Source organism: Oncorhynchus keta, chromosome 18, assembly GCF_023373465.1.
Source record: "Oncorhynchus keta strain PuntledgeMale-10-30-2019 chromosome 18, Oket_V2, whole genome shotgun sequence".
NCBI classification, from domain to species: domain Eukaryota; kingdom Metazoa; phylum Chordata; class Actinopteri; order Salmoniformes; family Salmonidae; genus Oncorhynchus; species Oncorhynchus keta.
The window spans coordinates 10,016,848-10,044,757 of record NC_068438.1 but is presented as its reverse complement, the minus strand read 5'-3'; the positions used below and the strand labels follow the sequence as shown (position 1 = coordinate 10,044,757).

The 27,910-nt window shown below is 43.3% G+C and overlaps 2 protein-coding genes across 3 annotated transcripts in view; both read right to left on the bottom strand.

Annotated features, from left to right (window-relative positions):
- The window catches only part of LOC118397226 (leucine-rich repeat-containing protein 75A-like), a 26,758-nt gene extending 13,815 nt beyond the window's left edge, over positions 1–12,943 (bottom strand). Inside the window, exons 1-2 of the mRNA XM_035791777.2 lie at positions 11,382–12,943; positions 3,621–3,758 (exon numbers count right to left, since the gene is read on the bottom strand). Of these exons, the coding sequence (XP_035647670.1) occupies positions 3,621–3,758; positions 11,382–11,636 (393 nt within the window). The 5' untranslated portion in view covers positions 11,637–12,943. The remainder of the gene's footprint in view (positions 1–3,620; positions 3,759–11,381) is intronic.
- Positions 12,944–14,153: 1,210 nt separating this feature from the next.
- On the bottom strand, positions 14,154–27,610 carry LOC118397225 (polymerase delta-interacting protein 2-like). 2 transcript variants are annotated; one of them, XM_035791775.2, is made up of 11 exons: positions 27,288–27,610; positions 20,727–20,808; positions 20,365–20,462; positions 20,145–20,244; positions 18,632–18,707; positions 18,235–18,342; positions 17,314–17,459; positions 16,907–16,933; positions 16,615–16,740; positions 16,299–16,378; positions 14,154–15,483 (listed from the first exon to the last, which is right to left on the bottom strand). In XM_035791775.2, exons 1-11 carry the CDS (start codon positions 27,467–27,469, stop codon positions 15,369–15,371), a joined length of 1,140 nt encoding a protein of 379 aa, XP_035647668.1. In that variant the 5' UTR covers positions 27,470–27,610; the 3' UTR covers positions 14,154–15,368. The 2 variants fall into 2 exon arrangements, with proteins under 2 accessions (XP_035647668.1, XP_035647669.1); XM_035791776.2 differs by having other exon boundaries at positions 20,727–20,802.
- Between the last annotated feature and the right edge of the window lie 300 nt (positions 27,611–27,910).

The following is a 27,910-nucleotide window of genomic DNA, read 5'->3' as shown; positions in this document are numbered from 1 at the left end:
GACCCGTCTGTTAGTGATTATCAATACTCTGCACTGGCGCTAACTCTCTGCGTCCCAAATGGCAACCTACTCCCTACATAGTGCACTACCATAAGGCTCTGGTCAAAAGTAGTGCACTGTGTAGGGAATAGGGTGCCATTTGGGATGTGACCCCATCTCCACTGTTCTGATACAGGCAGCAGACTAGCAGCATATGCTGGGCTACTGAGGGATTCCTCTCCACACACACGCTTAATTCGGAAAGTATTAAGACCCCTTGACTTTTTCCACATTTTGTTACGTTACAACCTTATTCTAAAATTGATTCAATTGTTTTTTCCCCTCATCAATCTACACATAATTCCCCATAATGACAAAGCAAAAACTGCTTTTTAGAATTTTGGGCAAATGTATTACATTTGTAAAACAGAAATATCACATTTACATAAGTATTCAGACCCTTTACTCAGTGCTTTGTTGAAGCAGTATTAGCAGTGATCACAGCCTCGATTCTTCTTGGGTATGACGCTACAAGCTTGGCACACCTGTATTTGGGGAGTTTCTCCCATTCTTCACTGCAGATCCTCTCAAGCTCTGTCAGGTTGGACGGGGTGCATCGGATGGTGCCGGGGAATTTAACCCCGGTCTTTAGTGGGGAGAGGGGTGACCTGTCTAAGTCAGCTGCGTTTAGCGCTAGGCCACGGGCTCTGCACGACTTGCAATCATTTTTATTAAGTATATGTTGGTTTAGATTTTAGATTTTTTTTTTATTCAAATCACCCCAGAATAATTTCTTACAATGTGGCTGTGAGGTTGAGTGGGTAAAACGTAAATGAAAAGTACCATCGTACTGCCCCTCCCGATTCTAATCTGTCAAAAATAAATCAGCAAATAATAAAGAGAAAAAATAATATTCTCCATAGGCTCTTATCATGAATCAATACTTAGGATATAAACCATTTGAATTTGTAAACCATTGATTGTATGAAAAACAACATCTTGGTGTTTTGATGCTGCCTTTTACAGCACTTCCTTAAAAACACCAATATTCAGGTTGAAGAGCCACTTTGGGCGTTTCAGAGTCCTTCATTTCTGTTTTAAAACTATTTTTTTGTGTCTAAGGAAACACTTATATTGGGTTTACATTCAAACACCAGATGTCAAGCTTACCGGCACTACATTTCACGGTTTACACAATCATGGTGTTTTGAGACCTTCTATTTTTACAGTGCACACTAAGACACACTCTCTCTCCAGCCCTCCTTCTCACCTACTCCCTCTCCTTCTTCCTGCCTTCCGTGCTCGCTTGCTTTTCTCTCTCTTTCTCTCTCTTTTTCTCTCTACTACATCAACACATAAATCTGTTTCTCTCATCAGCACCCAGAAACAAAATAGTCTCTCTCTTCGTGACGCAGGTGGACTAGTCGTTTACCCATGGTGTTATGCGTTGTCATGGTGTTATCAATAACATCCTTCCATCGCTCATGCTTTCGGGTTACCGCGAAGCCTAACTGTGTGAAACACTCCGCACAAGCAGTTCCCGCACAGGAAAAATACAATTGTTTACATTTAAATGTAATTGAAATAAATACGCTACATTGTTACAGGGCTGAAAGCGGCAGCAGACTGGGAAAGAAAAAGAGCCGTCAAAAATAAACACCTGGGTTCACGACCTGTACGGGTTCAAATTGTGGCAGAGCAGTAACAGGAGGAATGTGGGCTGAATCGGTCTTTCAGAGACTTTTCCTATAAGTTTTAAGTTGTATTGTCACGTGAACAAGTACAGTGAAATACCTTTCTTGCAAATGCTTTCCCAACAATGCAGTAATCAATATCAGTAGTACTGTTAAAAAACAAAAAAAACTACTGGTTACTACACAAATATAGATGTTCACTGTCTGTGTGTGTGTGTGTGTGTGTGTGTGTGTGTGTGTGTGTGTGTGTGTGTGTGTGTGTGTGTGTGTGTGTGTGTGTGTGTGTGTGTGTGTGTGTGTGTGTGTGTGTGTGTGTGTGTGTGTGTGTGTGTGGTAATATTGTGCTGGATTCGCTCCATTGAGAGGAGCAGCAGCACTGAGGCTCGGAAGGCTGCCAGTATTTTCAGAGTGTGACTCATATAGGAGAACAAGGCACTGCTGGTCTGTCTGTCTGTCGTTCCCCCTGCCGTCTGCCTGCCATTCCCCCTGCCGTCTGTCTGCCGTTCCTCCTGCCGTCTGTCTGTCGTTCCCCCTGCCGTCTGTCTATCGTTCCCCCTGCAGTCTGCCTGTCGTTCCCCCTGCCGTCTGCCTGTCGTTCCCCCTGCCGTCTGCCTGTCGTTCCCCCTGCCGTCTGCCTGTCGTTCCCCCTGCCGTCTGTCTGCCTGCCTGCCTGTTCTCCCTCCGCCTCTCCCTCCGTCTCTTGCTATCCGTCTCCCTGCAAGACATGTCTCTCCTTCCATAATGAGAATCTCTGTCTCTCTTTCCCAGTCGCCACATCCATCTACCCACCGCCAACTCTTTTCATCATCTCACTCGGTGAGCAAGACAGAATCACGCCTGTTAGAGAAAGCAAAGGATTAGGCATGAGTGTTATCAAAAGGTCTAATCCTTCTTTATCCATCATAACTATCTCAATCTAATTATACATCTATACAACTAAAACAGATTGAAATCCTTATGAGAGTAGGTCATTTTAATCCTTCTGGGCACGATGACGTTTTTCTAAAAATGCAGAGATTTAATTCACGCCGTGAGGGGTCTTGAGCCAATCTAATGAATTCTCTGACTTGGGTTGTTAATGAGTGGAAGACTCGCTGAGGAACTGGTGGATGAGAGCGAGAGCATGACCTTCCTCACATCCCTATTGGCATTAATGTGAGTGCATTTCCATTTCAACTACAGCATCTCACCAGCCGATCATCAGTCCACTGTACTGTAGAGAGAATGGCCTCAGCACAGAGTTCTGATAGTCATTAATGTCCTTCCCTCCACTCCCCTGGCTCAAATTGATGCTTGGATGGTATATCTCTGTTGCTCTCTCTCTCTCTCTCTCTCTCTCTCTCTCTCTCTCGCACACACACACACACACACACACACACACACACACACACACACACACACACACACACACACACACACACACACACACACACACACACACACACACACACACACACACACACACACACACACACACAAATGCACTCATCATTACATACACAAACACACTCAGAGCATATCTATAACCTAATTTCCGGCCCAAAGACAGGAGGAAAAGAGATGGCCTCATTGCACCAGCACACTGAATGAAATAGGTCTGAGAGTTAATGTTGTGATGGGGGAGCGTATCTGCGAGGAGCACGTTATAATGGATTAATAACTAATTGCGTTTACATGCGTTTGTGCACGAGGCCTCAACGCACTTTACATTTAACTCATCCCATCCAACAACCACAAATTGCAGCCACCTGTACATGTATTTTGTGCCCGTGTGTGTGTGTGTGTGTGTGTGTGTGTGTGTGTGTGTGTGTGTGTGTGTGTGTGTGTGTGTGTGCTTGCAAGTGTGAGGGTACACTGTATGCGTGTGTGTCTGTGTGTGCATTCATGTACTTGCACGCGTGTGCGTGTCCACACGTTCCTGTGTGCATGGAGTGTTTCGTGTCCTACCGGGCCGGTCTTGGGGGGGCACTGGATGTATCTGGCCAGGCTGATGACGAGGTCGTGGGTGATGGGGTCCACCAGGTTCCTGAAGCTGGCGTAGCGGTACAGCACGTCATCCAGAGACGTGGACTCCATCCCCAAGTCCTACACACAGACAGACAGAGAGAGAGAGAGACAGGAGAGATGTGGAACCGGGTTACATGATTAGAGCCAGTGGTTTTCACCAACCATGTGACCCGGACCAGCAAAAACCATAACTCGCCTTTACCTCGGGCCCGGAGGTTATACCGCTTTGTCAAGACAACCTCTGGGCCCTACAAAACACAGAATTCACCTCCGATCCGATATATCAATATTATGTTAGTTTATGTGACAGTGGCTGACTGGCATACAGGAAACTAGCACACGTCCTTATTGACTTGCACTCGGAGGTGGGATGAACAAAAGTGCAAACACTCACAAATGCACCACTGCTAATGCAAACTTAACACTGAAACCTGCTGATCCAGTAGCGTTGACTCAAACACTAACAGATAGTAGACTTCAGCACCAGGAAAGGGGAACACGACTTTTCCTTCAGGCGCGGGAAGTCTTTGTCAATTCATGCAAAGACCTTGGATTTGCTTGCGCTCCCTAACGTAGAAACCTGTGGGGAAATAGTGTTTTTATCTGAAGCTCAATCCATGGCAGACGATGGATTGCTTTTTGGCTTCGCAGCTATCTTGAGGTTAGGTACTTGGTCAGCAAACATGTTTTTTTTTCTCTCCCTCTCTCTCTGAGAATCAGAGCCTAAGGTGTATGCACCAATTTGTAAGTCGCTCTGGATAAGAGCGTCTGCTAAATGACTTAAATGTAAATGTAAATGTCACGGACACCCCTCACCTGCGTTCACCCCTCACCTGCGAGACCAACCACTTCAGAAGAGGTTTAGACAACTCAAGTCGCTACTACACATGTGCTTGACTTCCAGGAATATCAACAGGTGGATCACAGCAGTTTCAATACACACACACGACACCTTTTTTTCCCTGTTTACCCTAGCATTGGGGCCACATCATGAACAACGTTAGAACTGTGTGGCGTGCGGCCATTTGAGGGTGTGTGTGTGTATGTGTGTGTGTGTGCGTGCGTGTGTGTGTGTGTGTGCGTGTGTGTATGCATCCATGACAGCTGGATGAGTCACAGGACATGAGGGAGGCGATTCCCCCAGTGCCCGCCGAGCGAAGCGGTAAGAAATCAAGCCGCTCTACAAATAGAAAACCCCTAAATGGAAACGCATCTGACATCTCTGTGTGTTATCTTCGGCACAGCACAGCAGGTTTAGGTACCTGCAGTTACAGATTTGGCCGCGAATTGGTGAGGGGAGAGGGGTGAGGGGTGGAGGTGACGGGGGCGGTCTGTGGTTCTAGCCGATGTAAAAACAACACGACAAAGGCAGAATGAGACCGAGGTGGAGAGAGAGAAAGGACGGAAAGCAGCAATTCCCTCTAGCAAAGAAAAGGCCATGCATTTTTTATGTCAATTGTCCGGTATTAAAAATGAACGGCTATGACAACTAAAGCCGCAAAATGATTGGAACTGTGAAGTGGTGGCGTGAGAGGGGGGGTTAGCGGGGGAAGTGAGGACAATACATTGTCTTTCATTAGAGTATTCCCCCCACATCAATATTAGCCACATTCATCATCAAAGCAGTGGACTCCTTGCAAAAACCCTGCAAACGGACTGAGGAGAAATAGAAATGAAGAGGGTTTTTTCGGTACATTAGGGGTTAACAGAGCTGCCCCTTCATTAATCAATTCCAATTTAATGGGAAATTCCATGGTATCCGGGCAACAACGGGGTGCACCTGGTTGCCAGTGAACTGAGATGCTTCTCTCAGTCTCTCCATCTTTTTTGAAGAACAGGCACTCTCTCTCCCTCTCACTATCTAAGTCTCTCTCCCTCTACATCTCTTTCTCTACCTAAATCTCTCTCTCTCTTTCGGTCTTCTAACCCCAAATGAACTGGCAAGACAAACAGTAACAGCATCAGAATCAACCGTTTAGTTTCTAACCAACCTGTTGCTGTGTGGACTGAGGGCATGGTGATTATACTATATTATACAACAGGTGGGTCTAATTCTGGATGCTGATTGGATAAAACCATATTCCAGCCAGTGTCTATTCCACAATACATTTGATCACTACTATAAAAAGCATCTTTTAGATTAGCATTTGGTTTTCAACAGCGGAGATTTGTATAATCCTTGCTGTCTGTCTCTCCGACATTTGCAACATTGTTTCAATATTCAAATTTGATCTCTAGCTGTCCCATAGTAATGAATGTATCGGGAGTCGTGGGGAGACAGGCAGCTTTTCAGCTCAGCCAGTCGAAATTATGAATCAGCCATGACTATCTGTCATCTATCTGACATCTATCTGACTATCTGTCATCTATCTGACTATCTGTCATCTATCTGACTATCTGTCATCTATCTGACTATCTGTCATCTATCTGACATCTATCTGACTATCTGTCATCTAAGTTGACTTAATATACATTTTAATGGAAATATAAAAAGGAATGTCAATAGAAAACAGGTCAAACTAAACGAAATGTAGCTAATTTGCAGTCTTTCCAGCTTCAGTTTGAAGTGATTGTGTTTCTGTAGCTGTGTTGTTGGCTAGCTCCTCTGAACAACAGTGTCCTGACTAGTGAGCACATTTTCTATGCCAGACGAAATCTCCCCTCATCAGCTTATTATGGATGTTTCCAAATAAATGTCACTAGAAAACAGTTTAAACAAATGCAAATGCAGCTACTTTGCTGTTATTCTGTCTGCACTGTTTGACATGACAGTAAGTTAGCCGTAATTGGCTAGCTAGCAAGCAACAGATAAGAACGTTGCCAGCCAGTATGGCAATATAACATTTAGAATGAACGACTTCGAGTCCATAGATATAGAACAGACAGACTGAACGACTCAGTCGAGTCCATAGATATAGAACAGACAGACTGGATGTCGAGTCCATAGATATAGAACAGACAGACTGAAAACAGTTTAGTCCAGATATAGAACAGACAGACTGAACGACTGGTTAGTCCATAGATATAGAACATTTAGAATGAACAACTGGGTTAGTCCATAGATCCAGAACAGAAAGACTGAACGACTGGGTCGCGTCCATAGATATAGAACAAAAAGACTGAACGACAGTATGGCAGATATAGAACAGACAGACTGAACGACTGGGTCGAGTCCATAGATATAGAACAGACAGACTGAACGACTGAGTCGAGTCCATAGATATAGAACAGACAGACTGAACGACTGGGTCGAGTCCATAGATATAGAACATTTAGAATGAACAACTGGGTCGAGTCCATAGATCCAGAACAGAAAGACTGAACGACTGGGTCGCGTCTCTGGCAACCGAACCGATAAAACAAACGACCAGCTGGCTTGGGTAGCAACCCTAGATTTGTGTTGGGACTATATCTCGTGGAAGACTGAAATAGTATGAATACATTTATCGAAATATGTTTTTTATTCAATCATTATTTGAATATGTTGGTAACCCGTTGTATAAAAGTGTTAATAGCCTCAAAGCCAGTGTTTGGAGGATATATTTTCACGGTTTGCCAGATCTTGACCTCGTCTCTGGCCTAACAACACCCATGCCAATATATCCTCCAAACACCGGCTTCGAGGGCATTATCATATAAGTGTAGCGGGTGTGTTTTGAAACGGAGGGCCACACTCTTAGAAAAAAAGGTGCCATCTAGAACCTAAAGGTTTTTTTTAGTCCTACCTGGAACTAAAAAGGGTTCTCCTATGGGGACAGTCGTTTTGGAACACTTTTTTTTCTAAGTGTGCAGAGCCAGAGCTAGAAGATTGATAATGACATGATAATACACTGTGTGTCCCTCCATGGCTTCATCTCAGCCTGGACCAATAGTTACAAAGTGTCTCAGAGTAAGAGTGCTGAACTAGGATCAGGTCTCCCGTCCTTATAATCTAATTCAGTCTGGTCGACAATACAAAACTGATCCGAAATCATCACTCCTACTACGAGACGCTTTGTAAACAGAGGCTCTGATCTCTGAACAACAACCAGCAGGGATTTGTTTTTTTAATTCAAGCAGGGAGTCATGCTGAGACCACAGTGTCTTTCGCAGATGAGCCCTGCATGAACACATCAATTACACTATACACATCTGTATACACATCAATTACATATAAAGCAAACACAAAACCCAAAAAGCAAAACACAATCATATGAAACAAGCACATTGTTATGATTGAAACAAACACATGGTCCCCTCTAACATCTGCCTGAATTGCACCAACTTTAAGGAATTCTGGGGATCATTCCACGTAAGGCGTCAAAATAAAAACTCAAAGCAGATGAACTCGGTGGAGATGGAAGGGAGTCCGGGTCTGGTCATTTATACGTCTGAAGGTTAACAATGAGGTAAGGTACGGTGGAAGTTTATGCAAGAGGGCTTTATAGACAAAAAGAGCGCCGTGCATCAAATCTACGAGACTTCGAGGAGCACACATTCTGATACATAATGAAATGGTGTGTACTGGAACCAATCGCCGGTAATAAAGCGCAACACGCTATGATAAACTGCCTCCAATTAGAGCGGCAGATGCATTCATATAGACAATATCGCCATAATCATATAGATGACGTCACCATAGTCAATAACCAGAATGAATGTTGACTGAACCCTTTGTTTTCTGCTAGTTAATGAAAGACACGACCGGTTCCTAAAGAAGTAGCCTATTTTCATTTCTAACTCGTCAACATGCTTTTTGAAAGAAAGCTTTTTGTCAATCCAGATGCTGAGATATTTATAAGCGGGGGAAACGATCAATTAGTGCACCAAAAATCCTTAAATGGTTGAGGATTGTCTGACCTCACCACTATGATCCACAGGTTAACCCTGGCGCGGTCAACCTGGAACCTCCATCTTCTGAGATGGGTTAGCACATGGATTGATTGCTACATAGCCTCTATTTCCAGGTTTCTATTTTGGCAAAGCTCGAAATGTTTACAGGGAAGGCGACAATATGACGGCTATGCGAGACTCATTTGATCGTATCAAATTATACCGAGTGTTGAAGTAATGAAAATCAATAACCCTCGAGGGTGATAGATCGACAAAAGGAGTGAACCAATCGATGAAATCCTGTCCGATATTCAATATAAAGTGTATAGGTCTGGTGGGATCTGGCGGATAGAGCTTCATGTGGGCCTTAACCACATCGCGAAGTTGGATGCTTAGTGAAGTTCTCTTTCTTAATTATGTCTGGTGATCAATGTTATGAGGTAAAAGCACCTTAGTAGGAGAAGCTCTTTCTACCAAATTCTCCCTATCCCTCTTTTCCTCCACTCTCCCTACTTACCTCCAGTCCCTCCCTCTTTCCTGCCCTCTCCCTCCTTTCCTACTCTTTGTCTGTCCTTTCCTCCCCTCTCTTTCCTTTCCACTACTTTTCCCACATGGTCCAAACACACCAAGACGGTCGTGAAGAGGGCACGACAAAGCCTATTCCCCCTCAGAAAACTAAGAACATTTGGCATGGGTCTTGAAATCCTCAAATGGTTCTACAGCTGCAACATCGAGAGCATCACTGCCTGGTACGGCAATTGCTCGGCCCTTGACCGCAAGGCACTACAGAAGGTAGTGTGTACGGCCCAGTACATCACTGGGGCCAAGCTGCCTGCCATCCAGGACCTCTACACCAGGCGGTGTCAGAGGAAGGCCCTAAACATTGTCAAAGACCCCAGCCACCCCAGTCATAGACTGTTCTCTCTACTACCGCATGGCAAGCGGTACCGGGGTGCCAAGTCTAGGACAAAAAGGCTTCTCAACTGTTTTTACCCCCGAGCCATAAGACTCCTGAACACGTCATCAAATGGCTACCCGGACTATTTGCATTGTCTGCTACTCTGTTTATCATATATGCATAGTCACTTTAACTATACATTCATGTACATACTACCTCAATTGGCCCGACCAACCAGTGCTCCCGCACATTGGCTAACCGGGCTATCTGCATTGTGTCCTGCCACCCAACACCCACCAACCCCTCTTTTACGCTACTGCTACTCTCTGTTCATCATATATGCATAGTCACTTCAAACATATCTACATGTACATACTAGCTCAATCAGCCTGACTAACCGGTGTCTGTATGTAGCCTCACTACTTATAGCCTCACTACTGTATATAGCCTCGCTACTGTCTTTTTACTGTTGTTTTATTTCTTTACTTACCTATTGTTCACCTAATACCTTTTTTGCACTATTGGTTAGAGCCTGTAAGTAAGCATTTCACTTTAAGGTCTACACCTGTCGTATTCAGCGCACGTGACAAACACACTTTAATTTGATTTTCTCCCACTCCCTCATTCCATCCTCTCTCCCTCATTTCATCCTCTCTCCCTCATTTCATCCTCTCTCCCTCATTTCATCCTCTCTCCCTCATTTCATCCTCTCTCCCTCATTCCATCCTCTCTCCCTCATTTCATCCTCTCTCCCTCATTTCATCCTCTCTCCCTTCTTTGCTACTCTCTCCCTCCTTTGCTACTCTCTCCCTCCTTTGCTACTCTCTCCCTCCTTTGCTACTCTCTCCCTCCTTTGCTACTCTCTCCCTCCTCTGCTACTCTCTCCCTCCTTTGCTACTCTCTCCCTCCTTTGCTACTCTCTCTCTCCATTCTCCCACAGGCCGATCAAGCCTGGCTGAATGGCATCACAGAGGAGCCATAAAGTGTGCCACTCCTCTAATTGCATCAGCAGCGAAGGCGAGCCGAACCTCTGGGCATCTGTTTCAGCAACACGACACAGCCCAGGAAGAGTTACGCTCTTCACAAACACCATTGACAGAGGGGCAAAGGAGGTGCAGGGCGGGAGGGACGTGAGATTCACAGGATGCATCTCATCGGCTTGTTATGGTGTCCCTACAAGAGCAGATACTGTAGATAGTCATTTACACCAACAGCTATCTGTCATCTAAGTTGACCTACTATCCTTTGGTCAAATGACTGTATTCCAATGCTGGGTCATATTCATCAGGGCACACCGAAGCAAAACATTTCATAACATTGTTCAACGGAAAACGACAACAACGACCGTTTCATATTGGCCAAGTTCAGGTAGCACCTCCCCGTTTCTTCAGCTTCGGCTTCGTGCCGAGCGAACACACGACCCTGGTGTGACATCGAAGGGAGGTGTCGTTTGAGTTGGTCTTCCTTAGCATCCACGTCCTCACCTCACTCAGACAGACGGTCCCTCTAGTTATTGTACGTCCCTGAAAGTGCGGTGGGCACGCGGTGTTGGCGTGTCCGTGGTAAGAGCTAATCACGACCTAACTGAGAGAAAGCACACGCAGCTTTCTGACGATCACACCTCTCTACCCGTCTCAGCATCAGTCCATCTGTCTGCCCTCCTCTGTCCTCTGAAACGCACCTCCCTCCCATCTGTGTATCCCTGGCCGAGTGAAGGACTTGAACAGAGTTGATGTAAGCTAGACTCAGACTAGGATTTGCAGTGAATTGACATGGGATTTGGGGTTATAGTAGATGAGACGCACACGTGCACGCACATAAATACACACACACACACACACGAACACACAAGCACAAAGGTGCACAAACACACAGGAGCACACACAGCACACACATACAAACACAAGCACACAACAACACACACAGGCACACAGTCAAGAACATACCATAAACACACACTTACATATAAACACACACACACGTACACACACCTGCCGGAGTGTCTGCAGCATCTCTGTGGCCTTGTCCTGTTTTCCTTGCTTGGCCATCAGCATCATCTCCTGGATCATGCTTATCCGGCGCTGGTAAGGCGGAGGGGACCCTCCACGACTCAGCCGGTCCCCTGACCTCAACATGAAGGAGGTGAAGATGTCACCCCTCTCCTTGGTAGGGGTCCGTTTCCACCCGTGCTGTGGGCTGGGCCCAGCCTCTTGGCACCCGGCACCTTTGGTCTGTTTGGTGCCCATGTTCGGATGTTAGAATCTGCTGTAAGAAATGACTTGCTCCCCAAGGCAGTCATGCAAGGCTGACTTGCATAAAAATATTTGTTTTTGCACTAAACATTACCCCCCCCATAAAGGGCTTAAAGTGGATAGGACCTCTGGGTTCATTCTCCAAATGACTCTCTGGACAACACACCTGTCCCCTCGTGAATAGTACACTGTCCAGCTGTTAGAGTGCAATACCAGTAGGGGAAACATCCAACACATTCATTCAGATTTTAATACAATGCCTAACTCATATAATAAGCTTGAGCGAATTGGCTGCTATGCGTGCCGACTTTACACACAAACAGAGAAACACTTGACCCCATAGGCCTACACTACCCAACCCGGGACAAAACCCAAAACTTTTGTTCCGCAATTCACGGAACATAGTCTAAAAATAATTACATGTTTTCCACAGAATTTTGTTAGGATACAAATGTCAGAGCTATGTGAAATATGATCAGCTCTCTCTGCGCAGAGTTCTTTAGCAAACGATGAAACAAATATTGCAAAAAAGCCTCGGGAATAGCCGTCTTCAAGACAACGAAATCATTTTGACGAATTCACTGTAATAACAATCAGCTGGTAAAAGCCCCTCAAGTCGGTGAAGAGCTCGGAGGATGCTTCCCGCAGCATGGCCGCAAATACGGGGAGCAGCAGCCCCGCAGATCGCCAGCAAACTCCGATCGGATGCACTCGCTCACAGCGCTATCCTGGAGACGACTTCATTTCTGTCCTTCACATATAAACGGCTATCTTCTGAAGGGCCGCTCCTAAATTGATGTGACTCTCATTGTCACGAGTGTCTCCTCTCCCGTCCACATTGGAATCCTCTTCCCTTTTAATCAATAATTCCACCTATTCTGCGTCTGTGCAGAAAATGAAAAAGAAGCTAAACGAATGTGGTAGTGGCAACGGAGACAGGGCATGGTAATGTTCATCTTTATCTGCTCCGTTTGTTTATACACTTCTGCCTCTCCAAATGACTCATGTGTAATGTCAACCTTTTCCTTTGCAAAAAAATGGATTCGTTGGTCCCATGTTCCGCTCTTCGAGGCAAGTCCTGTTAGAACGTGGTCAGCAGTAGCCTAGGGTAGAGTCCGGGAACTGGTCAAGGGTGTCTCTTGTCTGTGCTGAATTATAGGCTGCGCACTGTCGAAGGAGCGGACCAGAGCAGGCGCCGTGAGTACAGTGCGTGTGAGCGCTTCTCTCCTCAAGTCCTGGCACTGTGGGATGGGGTTGGGCAGACTGCTCCCCACTACAAAGACGTCCTGCCAAAAGGATATTGCAACTGTAGCTAGGCCAACATCCATGATATCTTTGCCTTTTTTTTCTGAACGGTGTCTGGGGATGGGGTGGGCTAATGTAAAGGTACTCTAGTGCCTACAATAACCTATAATAACCTATAATAATTAATAACACTCAGTCCTATGACACGTAAATACTTAGATAACATTAGGACCTTCGCCTGTACATTAAGCACATTGCAAAGACTTCATACACTTTCTCTCGTAATTGCAGACTTTCAAATGACATAAATCTGCAGCTTTGGTCTGTTTACATGAAGTGCAAATCATTGTATTGCGTTATATGGACCTCTAGTGTTGGCTGCGTGGAATTACATATTTATTTTAGGGCCATAGTATTGTTTTATAGCATAGTATGAAACTATGGAATAGTATAGTTGTTTCTCTAAATAAGTAAGTAGACTATTTCTCAGATTTAAAATAAAACCTTGCAGCTGATAGGCTGTCATCAGTTAGATTTGAAATGAGTCAAAATTATATTCAGTATCAAATAACAAATAACCATCAAATAACATTTCATGTTCAATCATTTAAAAAAGGACCTCACAATCATGATTTCAAGATGTGCAAGAACCAAATCACAGCTCAGAGATACAACAGGAAAGATGGGGGCATGTTTGTAGGGGTTTTTGTCAAGCAGTGTGCCCTCAGTGATCATGATAACTGTTCAGCATAATCTAATATGTACCGTTTGTTTACTCTAACCTTCCCTTAGTAGGAACTACACCTATAGCAACAGTATATGCTATATGTCAGCTGAGCTAGTTGCCCTATTCAAACGCATTAAGAGACTATTAAATTAATTTTCATAGTGTCGGCTCATGATGGCTTTAAAAACTCAAATCTGAGTGACTGCCTGGTTGCCATGTTACTGGTTTTCTTTCAGTTATGAGGCTTCTAGATGACCAGTAAGAGGGGGAGGGGGTGTCCTTTTATGCTGAGTGCACACAGATCCATTTCTCAGCCAAAATGCCCCACTCTCCTGCAAGGATAGACCATCGCTTCCCAAACTCGGTCCAAGGAGTGCACATTTTGGTTTTTGCCTTCACACTACACTCAAAGCTTGATGATATATTGAATCAGCTGTGTAGTTAGGGCAAAAAACTAAAACGTGCACCGCTTGGGGTCCAGAGGACTGAGTTTGAAAAACACTGTCCATTGGCTAATCAATAAAGTAAATACCTGGCCATTTCTTTAAAATGTACATTTATTTGTCTTTACAACTTTGTCACAGAACATCATTCAACCATTACACAGTCATCTCAAATCATCTATCAAAAAAACATTTTCTTCCCTAAACAAGGCAAAAATCAAACTTTGAGACTTCAACCCACAGAACTGACTCAAAGGGTTGGATACGACAGACTCGAGCAGCATAGCACCCGGTCAGTCTCCCAGACACCTCCCTCACCAACACACACCACGGTCAAATAACAATACGAAATGTTCAGATCTAAATACATTGTGTGGAACAGACATGATTCGCTGTCATGTCGAATGAGGAACCATGTCTGCTCTATGCATGATATTCATACCTGAAACAGATCACTCTCCTGAACCCGGCCCTCTTATCAGACAAAACCTACAGGTTAGTAATCAATGGGGGTCACTACGACATCCTTAGCTCACTGACTCCTCCTGTATTCCACTTTCTTGTTCCGTTCAATGGTCATCATCCCAATCAGCAACCTATTCCCTATATAGTGCACTTCATAGGGAATGGGGTGCCATTTGAGACATAACCAAGGTTCTCTTTCCCTTTTCTACATGTTTCACCACATGCCCCATCAGGGAGGCTCAAAGTGACAGACAAGCCAAACAGGCACAACAGAGTCATTTGCATAATACTATACATCAGAGCAACATGGAGGTCTAGACTTGACTGAGGTCTCTTAAAAGAGTAGGGCTCCTATTGGACATGTTCTATTTGGCTTTAGTAAAGTCCTTTCAATGGTTTCCCACCAGGTCTGCTGATTTAAACCATTTAGAAACACAAATAAAAACACCAAGGGAGCCTAGCTTTAGACGTCTACCTCTGGGTCAAGCGATTATGGCTGAGAGAAACCATTGGAATAATTCATTCCCACTCATAATAATAAATGCAAATACCATCAGTGCTCACCGTGCCATTCTGCCTATGCAGAACGATCTCAAGCAACAACCTCTGTGACCAAACGCTTGTCCTTCTCCTTCCCACTAAAAAGCAAAAGTTCTCATTAGCTACAAATGTTGGGAGGCCAATTTTTGTCCCTTTTCATTGAACATCTAATTTCAATGTGCTCAAATAAATCAGTTTCTTAAAATATCAATGAGGAAGAAGTAGCAGAGGAAGGGTTGATCCGTTCCTAAGGACGGCTTGGCTGTTCGACTGCGCTGAGGGACATGGCCCTGCTGCTGCGTTGCCTCAGAAGGTGTAGCCAGCCGGGGGAGCCTTGTCATCCTTGTTGCTCTCCAGGGAAAACGGGGGAATGCGCACATCAAAGTGGGAGCCGTCCGTCCTCTCGATGCGGAATGTTCCCCTGCACACAGAGCATCATTAGAATCTTGACCATCACACTTCTGTACTAAATGTAAGAAAGGTTATTTATTTTTTAATTACTCTTGCGTTTAAGATTGTTTACTTGCCTGTAAATCTGTGCAAGATTCAGTCAAACATCAATCAGTATTTTCAGTTTCCCCAGCTTATTTTTTTACCACAAGGACCAAGTACAAATAGCAAAATCGGTTGAACCTCTTTTGGCTAGGGGGCAGTATTTTGACGTTCGGATGAAAAGCATGTCCAAAGTACACTGCCTGTTACTCAGGCCCAGAAGCTATGATATGCATATAATTGGTTGAAATAACATCTGTGAGTATAACAGAACTGAATGCAGGCGAAACCCTGAGGACAAACCATCCAAAAAAAAAAAGTTCAGCCTACCAGTGTTTCCAATTGCTGTCATGTTTATTATGAGGCGAAAGCCTCCCAGATTGCAGTTCCTAAGGCTTCCACTACATGTCAACAGTCTAGAAAGAGTTTCAGGCTGGTTTTTCGAAAAATTAGCTAGAATGTAGTTTTTCAAAGTGGCTCCTATTTTGGCTGTATTGTTTTAATACGTGTGGATGAGAGCGCGTTCTGTGTTTGTATGCATTTTGAAGGAGGGAAACCGGTGGATTATTGAATAAAGTGCGCCAGCTAAACTGAGTTTTCGGGGTTATAAAGAAGGATTTTATCGAACAAAAGGACCTTTTGGAGCTACATTGACATTTACCACAGCAATACTCGTGTTAATAATGCAGTTCCTTTGACATGTTACTGTGTGTAGAAGGCAAGGGTAAGCTGGGAAGAACTTACCACATGTGTCCACTGGGTGCTTGAAGGGAAACATGGCTGCTGTACTGGAAGGCTGGCTGCTCTTTGGACAACACTGGTTCCTGGGGACAAAAACGGTTGGTTATGGCTTCTACTCAGTCGTGGAGGTAATATACTCTATGAGTGGCTGTACATGCTTCCTCTGTCCTTGTTCCCCCTTGAAGGTTGCCTGAAGAAGGGACCTTAGATCCTCTCATCCAATTGGCTTGGAGAGGAATTGAGGAAACAAGGACAGAGGAAGCAAGTATTTTGCCAGCTGGTAATGTTTCCATTGTGTGGAGGCGGTTGTACTACCGACCCGGCCTACGACCCCACGTCCCCGGACCGTCTCCAGTGTGCCTGACAGGCTGAAGATCCTCCAGTGTCTCTCCCTCAGTTGCACCACCTCACTTCCCATGTTCTCCAGGCGGATGCAGTACCGCCACTGTGAGACACACATTTTGGTGAATTTGGTACACATTATGTCGCCGTTCTGATGGTCTACATTTGTATCCTCGACTGGATATACGAGGCTTACATCATACATTGGTAAAAGTTGAAATTATTAGTCCTTTTTCAGGGAATTGTAAAAATAAAAAAAGTTTACTTACCCAATACACATGAGAATTTTGAGCATCCTGAGAAAGAAAATACTGTATTTATTCTATGTGCGCAGGTAGATTCAAGCTCATCATAAGAATCACACAGCAGAGTGGGAGGAATCAGGAATGAGCAAAACATTATTGAAAGAGCTCATTGGACCGTGTATACCATTTACTTGATAGGAACTGACAATTAAAACACTGTGGCTTTCTCTCAACGTCTTAACCTGTCCTCCACTTCATCAGCACTGATTGAAAAAGACTCGAGGTGAAAACAACATGGTGGAAGCTACTCATTACACTGGCTTTCACCAGGTCCGTTCTTTCAGATTAGTGCAGTAGAAAGAAGCGGCAATGAGAGGACAGATATCTTTTGAGAAAGAGCCTCACAGTCCCAACAGTGACATCGTCCTCACCCTCATGCCCATGTAGAAGGGGATGACGGTGACCCGGATGTTCTCCGTCGTCTCTCTGTGCACGTCGGACAGCTCCAGCCAGGGATGGTTCTTCTCCTGCCATGCCTTCAGAGTGTCCCTCGCACTGAACGGGGGAGCTGGGGTGGCTGGACACACGGTTTACAGTCATATACACGTGTGAATGCTCACAAAATAATTGGATATATTGTATACTAGATATATTGATATACAGTACCTGTGAATGTAAAATAAACATTTGAACACTTTATAGTACTACTGAATGTTTTTAGAAACTGAAAAATTGTATACTTTATAGAAGTTCATTTGTGAATATTCCCAAAAATAACTGGAAATGTACACCGAGTGTATAAAACAGTAGGAACACCTGCTCTTTCCATGACAGACTGACCAGGTGAATCCAGGTGACAGCTATGATCCCTTATTGATGTCACTTGTAAAATTCACTTCAAATCAGTGTAGATGAAGGGGAGGAGACGGGTTAAAGAAGAATTTTTAAGCCGAGACAATTGAGACATTGATTGTGTATGTGTGTCATTCCGAGGGAGAATGGGCAAGTCAAAAGATTTAAGTGCCTTTGATAAAGGGATCGTAGTAGGTGCCAGGCGCACCGGTGTGTGTCAAGAACTGCAATGCTGCTGGATTTTTCAACATTTTCTCATGTCTATCAAGAATGGGACATCCCAGCCAACTTGACACAACAGTGGGAAGCATTAGGGTCAACATGGGTCAGCATCCCTGTGGAACGCTTTCGACTCCTTGTAGAGTCCCTGCCCCGACAAATAGGGACTGTTCTGAAGGCAAAGGGGGGTGAAAGTGTTAATGTTTTGTACTCCGTTTATACTATGCTGTACAATGAAATGATACGTGGAAACCGGAAAACAGCGAGTGGCTGGAGCTTACTTTTGTCAGGGTTGAACATGAGGAAGCGCTCAAACAGCTCGTGCTGGATGGGGACCTGCTCTGTGGAGTTGTAGGGCAGGATGTCTTCATGACTCACATAGTCCAGACCTGAAACACACACAATGACAGCCAGGCAGAATGGCAGTCAGTCAGGAGGCTGGCAAGGACAGAAGTAGTACAAGGTCGTAACTAGGGTAGTAATGCAAAAATCACCCGGAAGCCAAAATTATATACACACACTGACAGTGCCATTTGCGGATAAGAACTCAAAGAATTTTTGTGGGATTGAAAAAAAAAAAACTATTTTAAAAACTGCTAGCCAATTGTTCTGTTTGAAACGAAATCAAAGCATGCAGCCATTTACTACCCAGGGAGCAGCAGATCATGTGTCGTTTACCTGGGATGGCATAGAGGGCTCTGCTGTCGTCATGGTTCGCCAGGAACGTGACTGCTTCGGTCTGAGACCTTTGAGACTATCAACACAACAGGAGAAACAACTACAAGACTGGCAGATGTCATCATTTAGGCCGAGTCAGTATGTACTAGAGGTCGACTGATTAATCGGAATGGCCGATTAATTAGGGCTGATTTCAAGTTTTCCTAATAATCTGTATTTTTGGGCACAGATTGCCGTTTAAAAATTATTATTATTTTTTTTTACACCTTTATTTAACTAGGCAAGTCAGTTAAGAACACATACTTATTGTCAATGACGGCATAGGAACGGTGGGTTAACTGCCTCGTTCAGGGGCAGAAAAACTGATTTTCACCTTGTCAGCTCGGGGGACCCAATCTTGCGACCTTACAGTTAACTAGTCCAACGCAATAACGACCTGCCCCTCTCTCATTGCACTCCACAAGGAGACTGCCTGTTACACAAATGCAGTAAGCCAAGGTAAGTTGCTAGCTAGCATTAAACTTATCTTATAAAAAACAATCAATCATAATCACTAGTTAACTGCACATGGTTGATGATATTACAAGATATTATGTAGCGTGTCCTGTGTTGCATATAATCTGACTGAGCATACAAGCATCCAAGTATCTGACTGAGCGGTGGTAGGCAGAAGCAGGCGCGTAAACATTCATTCAAACAGCACTTTCGTGCGTTTTGCCAGCAGCTCTTCATTGTGCGTCAAGCATTGCGCTGTTTATGACTTCAAACCTATCAACTCCCGAGATGAGGCTGGTGTGACCGAAGTGAAATGGCTGACTAATTAGTGCGTGCTAATAGCGTTTCAAACTTCACTCGTTCTGAGCCTTGGTGGTTGTTTCCCTTGCTCTGCATGTATAACGCTGCTTCGATGTGGTGGCTGTTGTCTTTGTGTTGCTGGTTCGAGCCCAGGGAGGAGCGAGGAGAGGGACGGAAGCTATACTGTTACACTGGCAATACTAAAGTGCCTATAAGAACATCCAATCGTCAAAGGTTAATGAAATACAAATGGTATAGAGGGAAATAGTCCAATAAGAACTACAACCCAAAACTTCTTACCTGGGAATATTGAAGACTCATGTTAGGAACCACCAGCTTTCATATGTTCTCATGTTCTGAGCAAGGAACTGAAACGTTAGCTTTTTTACATGACACATATTGCACTTTTACATTCTCCTCCAACACTTTGTTTTTGCATTATTTCAACCAAATTGAACATGTTTCATTATCTACTTGAGGCTAAATTGATTTTATTGATGTATTATATTAAGTTAAAATAAGTGTTAATTCAGTATTGTTGTAATTGTCATTATTACAAATAAAAAATATTTATTTCTATTTTTATATCGGCCAATTAAATCGGTATCGGCTTTTTTGGTCCTCCAATTATCGGTAAAGGGGTTTAAAAATCATAATCGGTCGACCTCTAGTATGTACAGTACAAACATTGCATTGGTAGTGTTCAGTGATAACGTACTATGTGAGGGCAGTCCCGCGTGTCGATGAGGACCTGGTAGTAGGTATGAGTTCTCCCCTTCACCTCTTTTGACCCGTGAGAACCAGGAGGCTCTGGCTTGCTGAGCGACAGAGTATGGGTGTTGAAAATGATAAGACAAATTACCCAATCAAATTAACATAGAACACACATCAACAAAATAAAATAACTCCTGGCCCTACCGCTGAGATGTGATACGCACCTGTCAGACATGGGAGAAATGATATCCCGGTCATAGATACGGGCGTGCCAGGGGAACAACACGATCCCTCTGTAGCCAAACACACTATGAAGGAAGAGCTGAGGAGAAAACAGGGAGAAACATAAGACTTGAGGTCTGGTTTCCCCCAGACACAGATTATGAATCGTCCCGGACTAAAAAGCAAACGCAATGACAAATCTTTTTTTTTTGTCCAAAACTAGGCATAATCTGTGTCTGGGAATCAAGCCGGCCCCTAATGTTTAGGCCTATGACAGCGAGGCAAAAGATGATTATGAGGAGGGAAGGCCAGGACCAATAGTTCTGGTCTGGGTGGGTAAACCGCATGGCGCTGCCTCTCTTACCTGGCCTGTTTCATATTTGCCGTGCTGCTTCAGCGCCTCAAACACTCCCACAGTCTCTAGAACCTTCCCCTCCGGCCTGTTCCTGCCAAACACAGGCCACACTATGACAAACTGGAGCAAAATCACATCACACTAGAGGTGTTCACAGGTCCACCCGAACACCTGAGATCCGACCCTATTTGTTAACCAGAAGAGCAACTTGGCTGATAAACATTTTTTTTTTGTCACTTGTGTCAAAATCCCATGTGTTACTTTGTGTGGATTTTGTTGCACTGCTTTGCTTTATCTTGGCCAGGTCGCAGTTGTATTTGAGAACTTGTTCTCAACTGGCCTACCTGGTTAAATAAAGGTGAAATAAAATAAATAAAGTTAGGGTACGGGTCTAGGTCTGGTTGTCATCGGGTCCAGTCGGGTTGGGTCTGACTGTTCCCCCTTTTAAAATTTAAATGATCAGGTCCAGGTCTGATCGTCCCTGGGTCCAACTTTATGGAGCCAAGAAGACCTGTACATCACACTAATGTAGTTATACAGTCTCAAATAGCCAAGTGTTGCAGCAGCTTGGAAAAGGACCAAGTACACACAATACACAACATGAGCACTGGGATGACAGGAACACACGGGTCATCGCCTAGTCAACCCCTTGGACTAAAGCTAAATCTCAATCACAAATCAGACAAGATTAAATAAAAACACATTGATTTATCAAAGTTCAAACAAACATAAATACCACGTCTAATCTCGTCATTCCCTTTGACTCTTCACTGAATTATAATCAACAAGGTACTGGGAGCAACAGCTGGCTGTGTTCAAGTCCCTCATACATTTATGGATCTATTCCTCAAAACATGGGGGGTGATATTGCGTGGCTCCTCAATACATCCATATTATTATCAGAAGGTATGGAAGTGGAAGAGCTCAGCCCGAAGGCTTGTATGTTCATCAGCTGCGTTGGCGATTACTGGCAGAGGTTGTCCCTCGGATTATTATACTGGTCACTGACAAGAAAGCACGACCAGGCTGGTGAAATGACATAACAAATACATTGTTAAATAAATGGAGGGTCAGATCGTTAACATGTTTCCTCATTTCATGGAGATTTCATCATAACAAAAAGAAGTTCTCATTCAGGGAGAAAAGGTGAGAAACAGGACAGTAATATCTTTCATAAAGGGTTACATAAACTAAAGTCAGAATTACAAACTGGATCGGTCTTCCAATTGCTAACCTTCTGGGCTCCATGTCAACGCAAGCCCTCCGCGTTCACTCCCTTGGCATGAGGGGCGCAGAGGAAATTGGACCCATTTACTCTGTGCCGGCTCAAGCCAACCTGCTCCCTTATATAGTCAACAGCAGATAGGCCCAAAGCTCTCTACGTTCTTCCACTCAGACAAAAAGTGAACTAGCTAATATAGGCCAGATATGTTGCCAACTTTCTACTAGTGTTCCAATGTCACGTTTTCTATATAAGTGGCTTAGTGTACATGCAGGTCTACAGTCAAGGTCTTCATGGGTCCACCCGGACACCTGAGTGGGCCTGGGTCCGAAATTCTAATTTTTCGGTTTTTGTCCTGTTTGATTGTCATCGGGTCTCTGGAACTACAGCTGATAGACCGGACCACAGCTCTGTATAGCCCATAGAATATGTATTTTATGCTAATAAAGTGCATTTATTGACTTACAGAAGGCCTAGCCAACATATAGATCTATTCGTTTATCAGCCTAGCTGCTCTTCTGGTTAACTAAATGTTGTCACTCGGGTCTGGTCCTAGACCCGGACCCATTAGAACACGGGTTGATTTGGGTTTGATTGTTCTCTTTTTGGACCCGAGAAGAATTCTACAACACTCCCACTTTGAACTCAGTCCGAAAGCAACCATGATTGCAGCTAGGGCTGGCCCCATTTAGTAGACTGGTTAATTGTTTGGTCGATAGGCTGTTGGTGGACCGAGATTTCTTTAGTCGAGCAGTAGCAAAGAAAAATAAGTGTGCACAAGACACCTCTTATTCGCATCTGAGTGGAATAATCCATTGTTAAGGCCATGGGAATGGCACAGTCCATCACTAAGATGTGCCTGTGAAATTGTATATGGTTATATTAGGGAAGAACAATGGTGCAAATAATATTTTATAACAAATGCGCTTTCTCCCGCATTGGATAGCGATCACTGTCCGAGGTTCTGAAACATATTGGTGCGCTGTTGAATTGGCGCCTTTTCCTAGACCATGTTGCTATGTGCATAAAATCTAAGTTACCCGGCATATTGGTGTTGAGAACAATACGGTGGAGGCAGCAGACGGGAAGACAGTCCTTGCCTTAATTGTCTAAGAGGAAACACCAATTTAATTAGGTCTATAAACAATAGCCAAACTGTTAAAAATACATGGCTTCATAAATGATCCATATACATCTACAGAAATAAGAGATCCTCTTTGCTATGCTGTAATAAAATCTTTCCACTTTCAGCCTCTCTGGTATCATTTATTTAGCGTTGCTTACACTTACAAATTGTAAAACATTATATTCATAATAACCCTCCCTATTCTTGATCTCCTTATTGTTATTACTATTATGATCATTATAATAACAATAATAACAATACAAAATAATGTCATTATCATTAGTAAGCTTAGTATAGCAGCCTTGTATAACCACCGTCGACTGTAGGCCTCAGAACAGTTCAGTCTTAATAGCGTAACTTACTTAAGCCTCTATTTCAATACTTCGATAGGCTACAGTAGTGTATCAATCAAAAATGTACTCGTTCATGTCGTCACTCAGCATACGAGTCACTTATGATTTGAAAGGCAATCAAGGATTTTAGTTTCACAATAAAATAAATGATGCGACCCTTGAATAATTACTGTACATAAATAAACCATTCCATTTTGGAAATTGCATTCACGAATGAGACTGCTTTTAGCCTTTGCTGTAATAAAGGCTTTACAAAACAAATTGTTACAGAATCTCTGGTGTGTTGATTTATATTGTTCAAAATGGTCAGGAAAATTATATTGTAATCTAACAGCACCCGTTTGGCATACATAATATGCACGCAGCACTTGCTACTTATCTTTTTCTTGAGCTCCAGTATTTTCCACAACTAGCCAAATTTATTCCACACATCCGACTTCCCCTTCACCTCCTGAACAACCAGTAAACATTCCTGGTTATTTGTCATGTCCTCAGCATCTATCAAGCTGTCACGCTGTATGTAGTTTGTTACAACCAATTTATTGATGCAATTATGATATGCTATAGGTCAGGCCCTATTGGTCCTGTGCATGCAATGCATACATGTGTCATGTGAAGAGAGCAAGGGTTGAGGGAAAAGAGGATGTTTTTCCTCAACAAATTAGGAATTTCTGTGCAGTATAATAAGAGACTGGTAGCAGCAGCCGTTATGTGAGTGTATAATGCATGTACAGTATACAGTGATTTCGGAAAGTATTCAGACCCCTTGACTTTTTCCACATTTTGCTATGTTACAGCCTTATTTTAAATGGATTAAATTAATGACAAAGTGAACTGGTTTAGAAATGTTTGCTAATTTATTAAAAATATAAAACAAATACCTTATTTACATAAGTATTCAGACCCTTCGCTATGGGACTCTGGTGCATCCTGTTTCCATTGATCATCCTTGAGTTGTTTCGACAACTTGAATGGAGTCCATCTGTGGTAAATTCAATTGATTGAACATGATTTGGAAAGGCACACCTGTCTATATAAAAAGGACCCACAGTTGACAGTGCATTTTCAGAGCAAAAACCAAGCCATGAGGTCGAAGGAATTGTCCTTAAAACAAGACAGGATTGTGTCGAGGCACAGATCTGGGGAAGGGTACAAAAAAATGTCTGCAGCATTGAATGTCCAAGAACACAGTGGTCTCCATCATTCTTAAATGGACGACGTTTGGAACCACCAAGACTCTACCTGGAGCTGGCCGCCAGGCTAAACTGAGCAATCGGGGGAGAAAGACCTTGGTCAGGGAGGTGACCAAGAATCCGATGGTCACTCTTGACAGAGCTCTAGAGTTACGCTGTGAAGATGGGAGAACCTTCCAGAAGGACAACCATCACTGTAGCACTCCACCAATCAGGCCTTTATGGTAGAGTGGGCAAATGGAAGCCATGCCTCAGTAAAATGCTCATGACAGCCCGCTTCGAGTTAGCCAAGAGGCACCTAATAAACTCTCAGACCATGAGATACAAGATTCTCTGGTCTGATGAAACCAAGATTGAACTCTTTGGCCTGAATGCCAAGCATCATATGTGGAAGAAACCCGACACCATCCCTACCCTGAAGCATGGTGGTGGCAGCATCATGCTGTGGGGATATTTTTCAGCAGCAGGGACTGGGAGACTAGTCAGGATCGAGGGAAAGATGAATAGAGCAATGTACAGAGAGATCCTTGACGAAAACCTGCTCCAGAGTGCTCAGGACCTCAGACTGGGGCAAAGGGTCACCCTCAAACAGGACAATGACCATCAGCACACAGCCAAGACAATGCAGGAGTGGCTTCGGGACAAGTCTCCGAATGTCATTGAGTGGCCCAGCCAGAGCCCGGACTTGAGCCCAATCAAATATCTGGAGAGACATGAAAATAGCTGTGCAGCAACACTCCCCATCCTACCTGACAGAGATTGAGAGAAACTCCCCAAATACAGGTGTGCCAGGCTTGCAGCGTCATACCCAAGAAGACTCAAGGCTATAAATCTCTGAAAATGGTAATTCAACAAATTACTGATTAAAGAGTCTGAATACTTATGTAAATGTGATATTTCATTTCTTATATACATACACACACATTTAAAACAAACAAAAGTGTTTAACTGTTTTTGCTTTGTCATTATGGGGTTTAAGTGGGAAAGAAACAATTTAATTTAATCAATTTTAGAATAATGCATAACAAAATGTGGAAAAATGGAAGGGGTCTGAATACTTTCAGAATGCACTGTGTGTGTGTGTATGTATGAGTGAGTGAATGTGTGCTACAGTGAAGATAATCAGAGCAGGTGATCAGTCCATTTCAAGAGTTCAGCTGTCTGATGGCTTGAAGATAGAAACGGTCTCAGAGTCTAGCTATGAATACTGAAAATATGCACAGCTCTGCTTGCAAGTTAAGCTCTATAAACTGTGTGTTATCAAGCGCAACAAAGTGCCAACATATGACACTGTTTGATATGTAAGTTGGGATATACTAAAAACAAATAGATTTGTGCAATGTGGCAATCATCGTTGCTCGAGGCAACATATCTGCCAATCATATATTATAGCTGGGCACTTTCAAGTAAGTTCAGTTCTGCAAGTTTCTATCCAAGCGGACTTCTTGCCAAGTGTTGGTTGGTTAACTTAATCAGAGCATTCATTTTCCTACATTACCTAGCGAGATTACATACACACACAGTCAAAAGTTGACACCTACTCATTCAAATATCCTTATTTTTACCATTTTCAACATTGTAGAATAGTGAAGACATCAAACTATGAAATAACATATGTCATGTAGTAAGCAACAGAAGAAGTGTTAACCAAATCAAAATATATTTTATATTTGAGATTCTTCAAAGTAATATAATAATAATAATAATATATGCCATTTAGCAGACACTTTTATCCAAAGCGATAAAAGTAGCCAATTTTTGCCTTGATGCCAGCTTTGCACACACTTGGCATTCTCTCAACCAGCTTCATGAGTTAGTCACCTGGCATGCATTTAATTTTAAAAGTATATTTTTTGAATTTCTTTCCTTAATGTGTTTGAGCCAATCAGTTGTGTTGTGACATGGTAGGGGTGCTATATACAAAAGCTAGTCCTATATGATTAAAGACCAAGTCCAAGATCAGCTCAAATAAGCAAAGAGAAATGACAGTCCATCATTACTTTATGACATGAAGGTAAGCCAATCTGAAAATGTAAACAACTTTGAACATTTCTTCAAGTGCAGTTACAAAAACCATCCAGTGGTTTGATGAAACTGGCTCTCATGAGGACCACCACAGGAAAGGAAGACCCAAAGTTACCTCTGCTGCAGAGGATAAGTTCATTAGAGTTACCAGACTCAGAAATTGCTTCAGTGTTCAAGTAACAGACATCTCAAAAGAAACTGTTCAGAGACTGAAGCTGATTGAGATAATGCCAAGAGTGTGCGATGCTGTCATCGCGGCAAAGGGTGGCTACTTTGAAGAATCTCAAATATATTTGGATTGGTTTAATACTTTTTTTGGTTACTACATGATTCCATATGTATTATTTCATAGTTGATGTATTCACTATTATTTTACAATGTAGAAAATAGTCATAAAAACCCTTGAATGAGAAGGTGTCCAAACTTTTGACTGGTACTGTATGAGAGAGAAAACTGAAGTACATTGCTTGTAAACTCAGCCAGGTAGCTATGGCTAGCTTAACTAGCTTGACAATCTTATAGTTAGCGGCGACAGCTAAAGTAGTGGAGGCATGGCAGCATCAATGATGCAGCATTCAAGACAGTGGACAGACTTGCTAACTTACATTAGCTAGCTAGCTAGGACACATTAGCTTAGAAGGTACCTCTTACCGTGACGACATGAACCTCGTCTGCTGAATGTTGGGCAATCCACATGCTAAACACGGTAACCGGGGCCTCTTCACCTCAAGTCCACTACTCCCTTCAATAACACCCAATATTCTATGTGTCTGTTTCTTGTTGTATTTACTGACAACAGTCAGAAAGCCTCGTCGTATTGCACAAGCAGCCATCTTTCCTACTAGGCTCACGTGTATGAAAGCGTGCGAATTTCAAAGTTGATTTAAAGGTTCAATGCAGCCGTTTTTATCTCAGTATCAAATCGTTTCTGGATAAAGTACCTTACTATCAAAGAGACATTTCTCAAGCGAGAATTTAACTAGGACTGTCTAGGGGTGTTCTTAGAGAGAAGTGGAAAACGGAAAACTAGCTGTTTTTGGCAAAGAGGTTTGGAAATTCTCTCTTGTTGGTCTATTAAAGAATTTACTGCAAAACTCAATTGTTCAAAATTTCACAGTATTATGCCAACCGTATAGTGTGGAAATATATATATAAAACATAAGAATATCACATTTTAGACTGCACTGGGCCTTTAAAAAGTTTAATTTTAGTTGTGGCACAGGATTTGGGATGACAGTTTAGGCCGCCACATAACGTCACATAGCGATCTGATT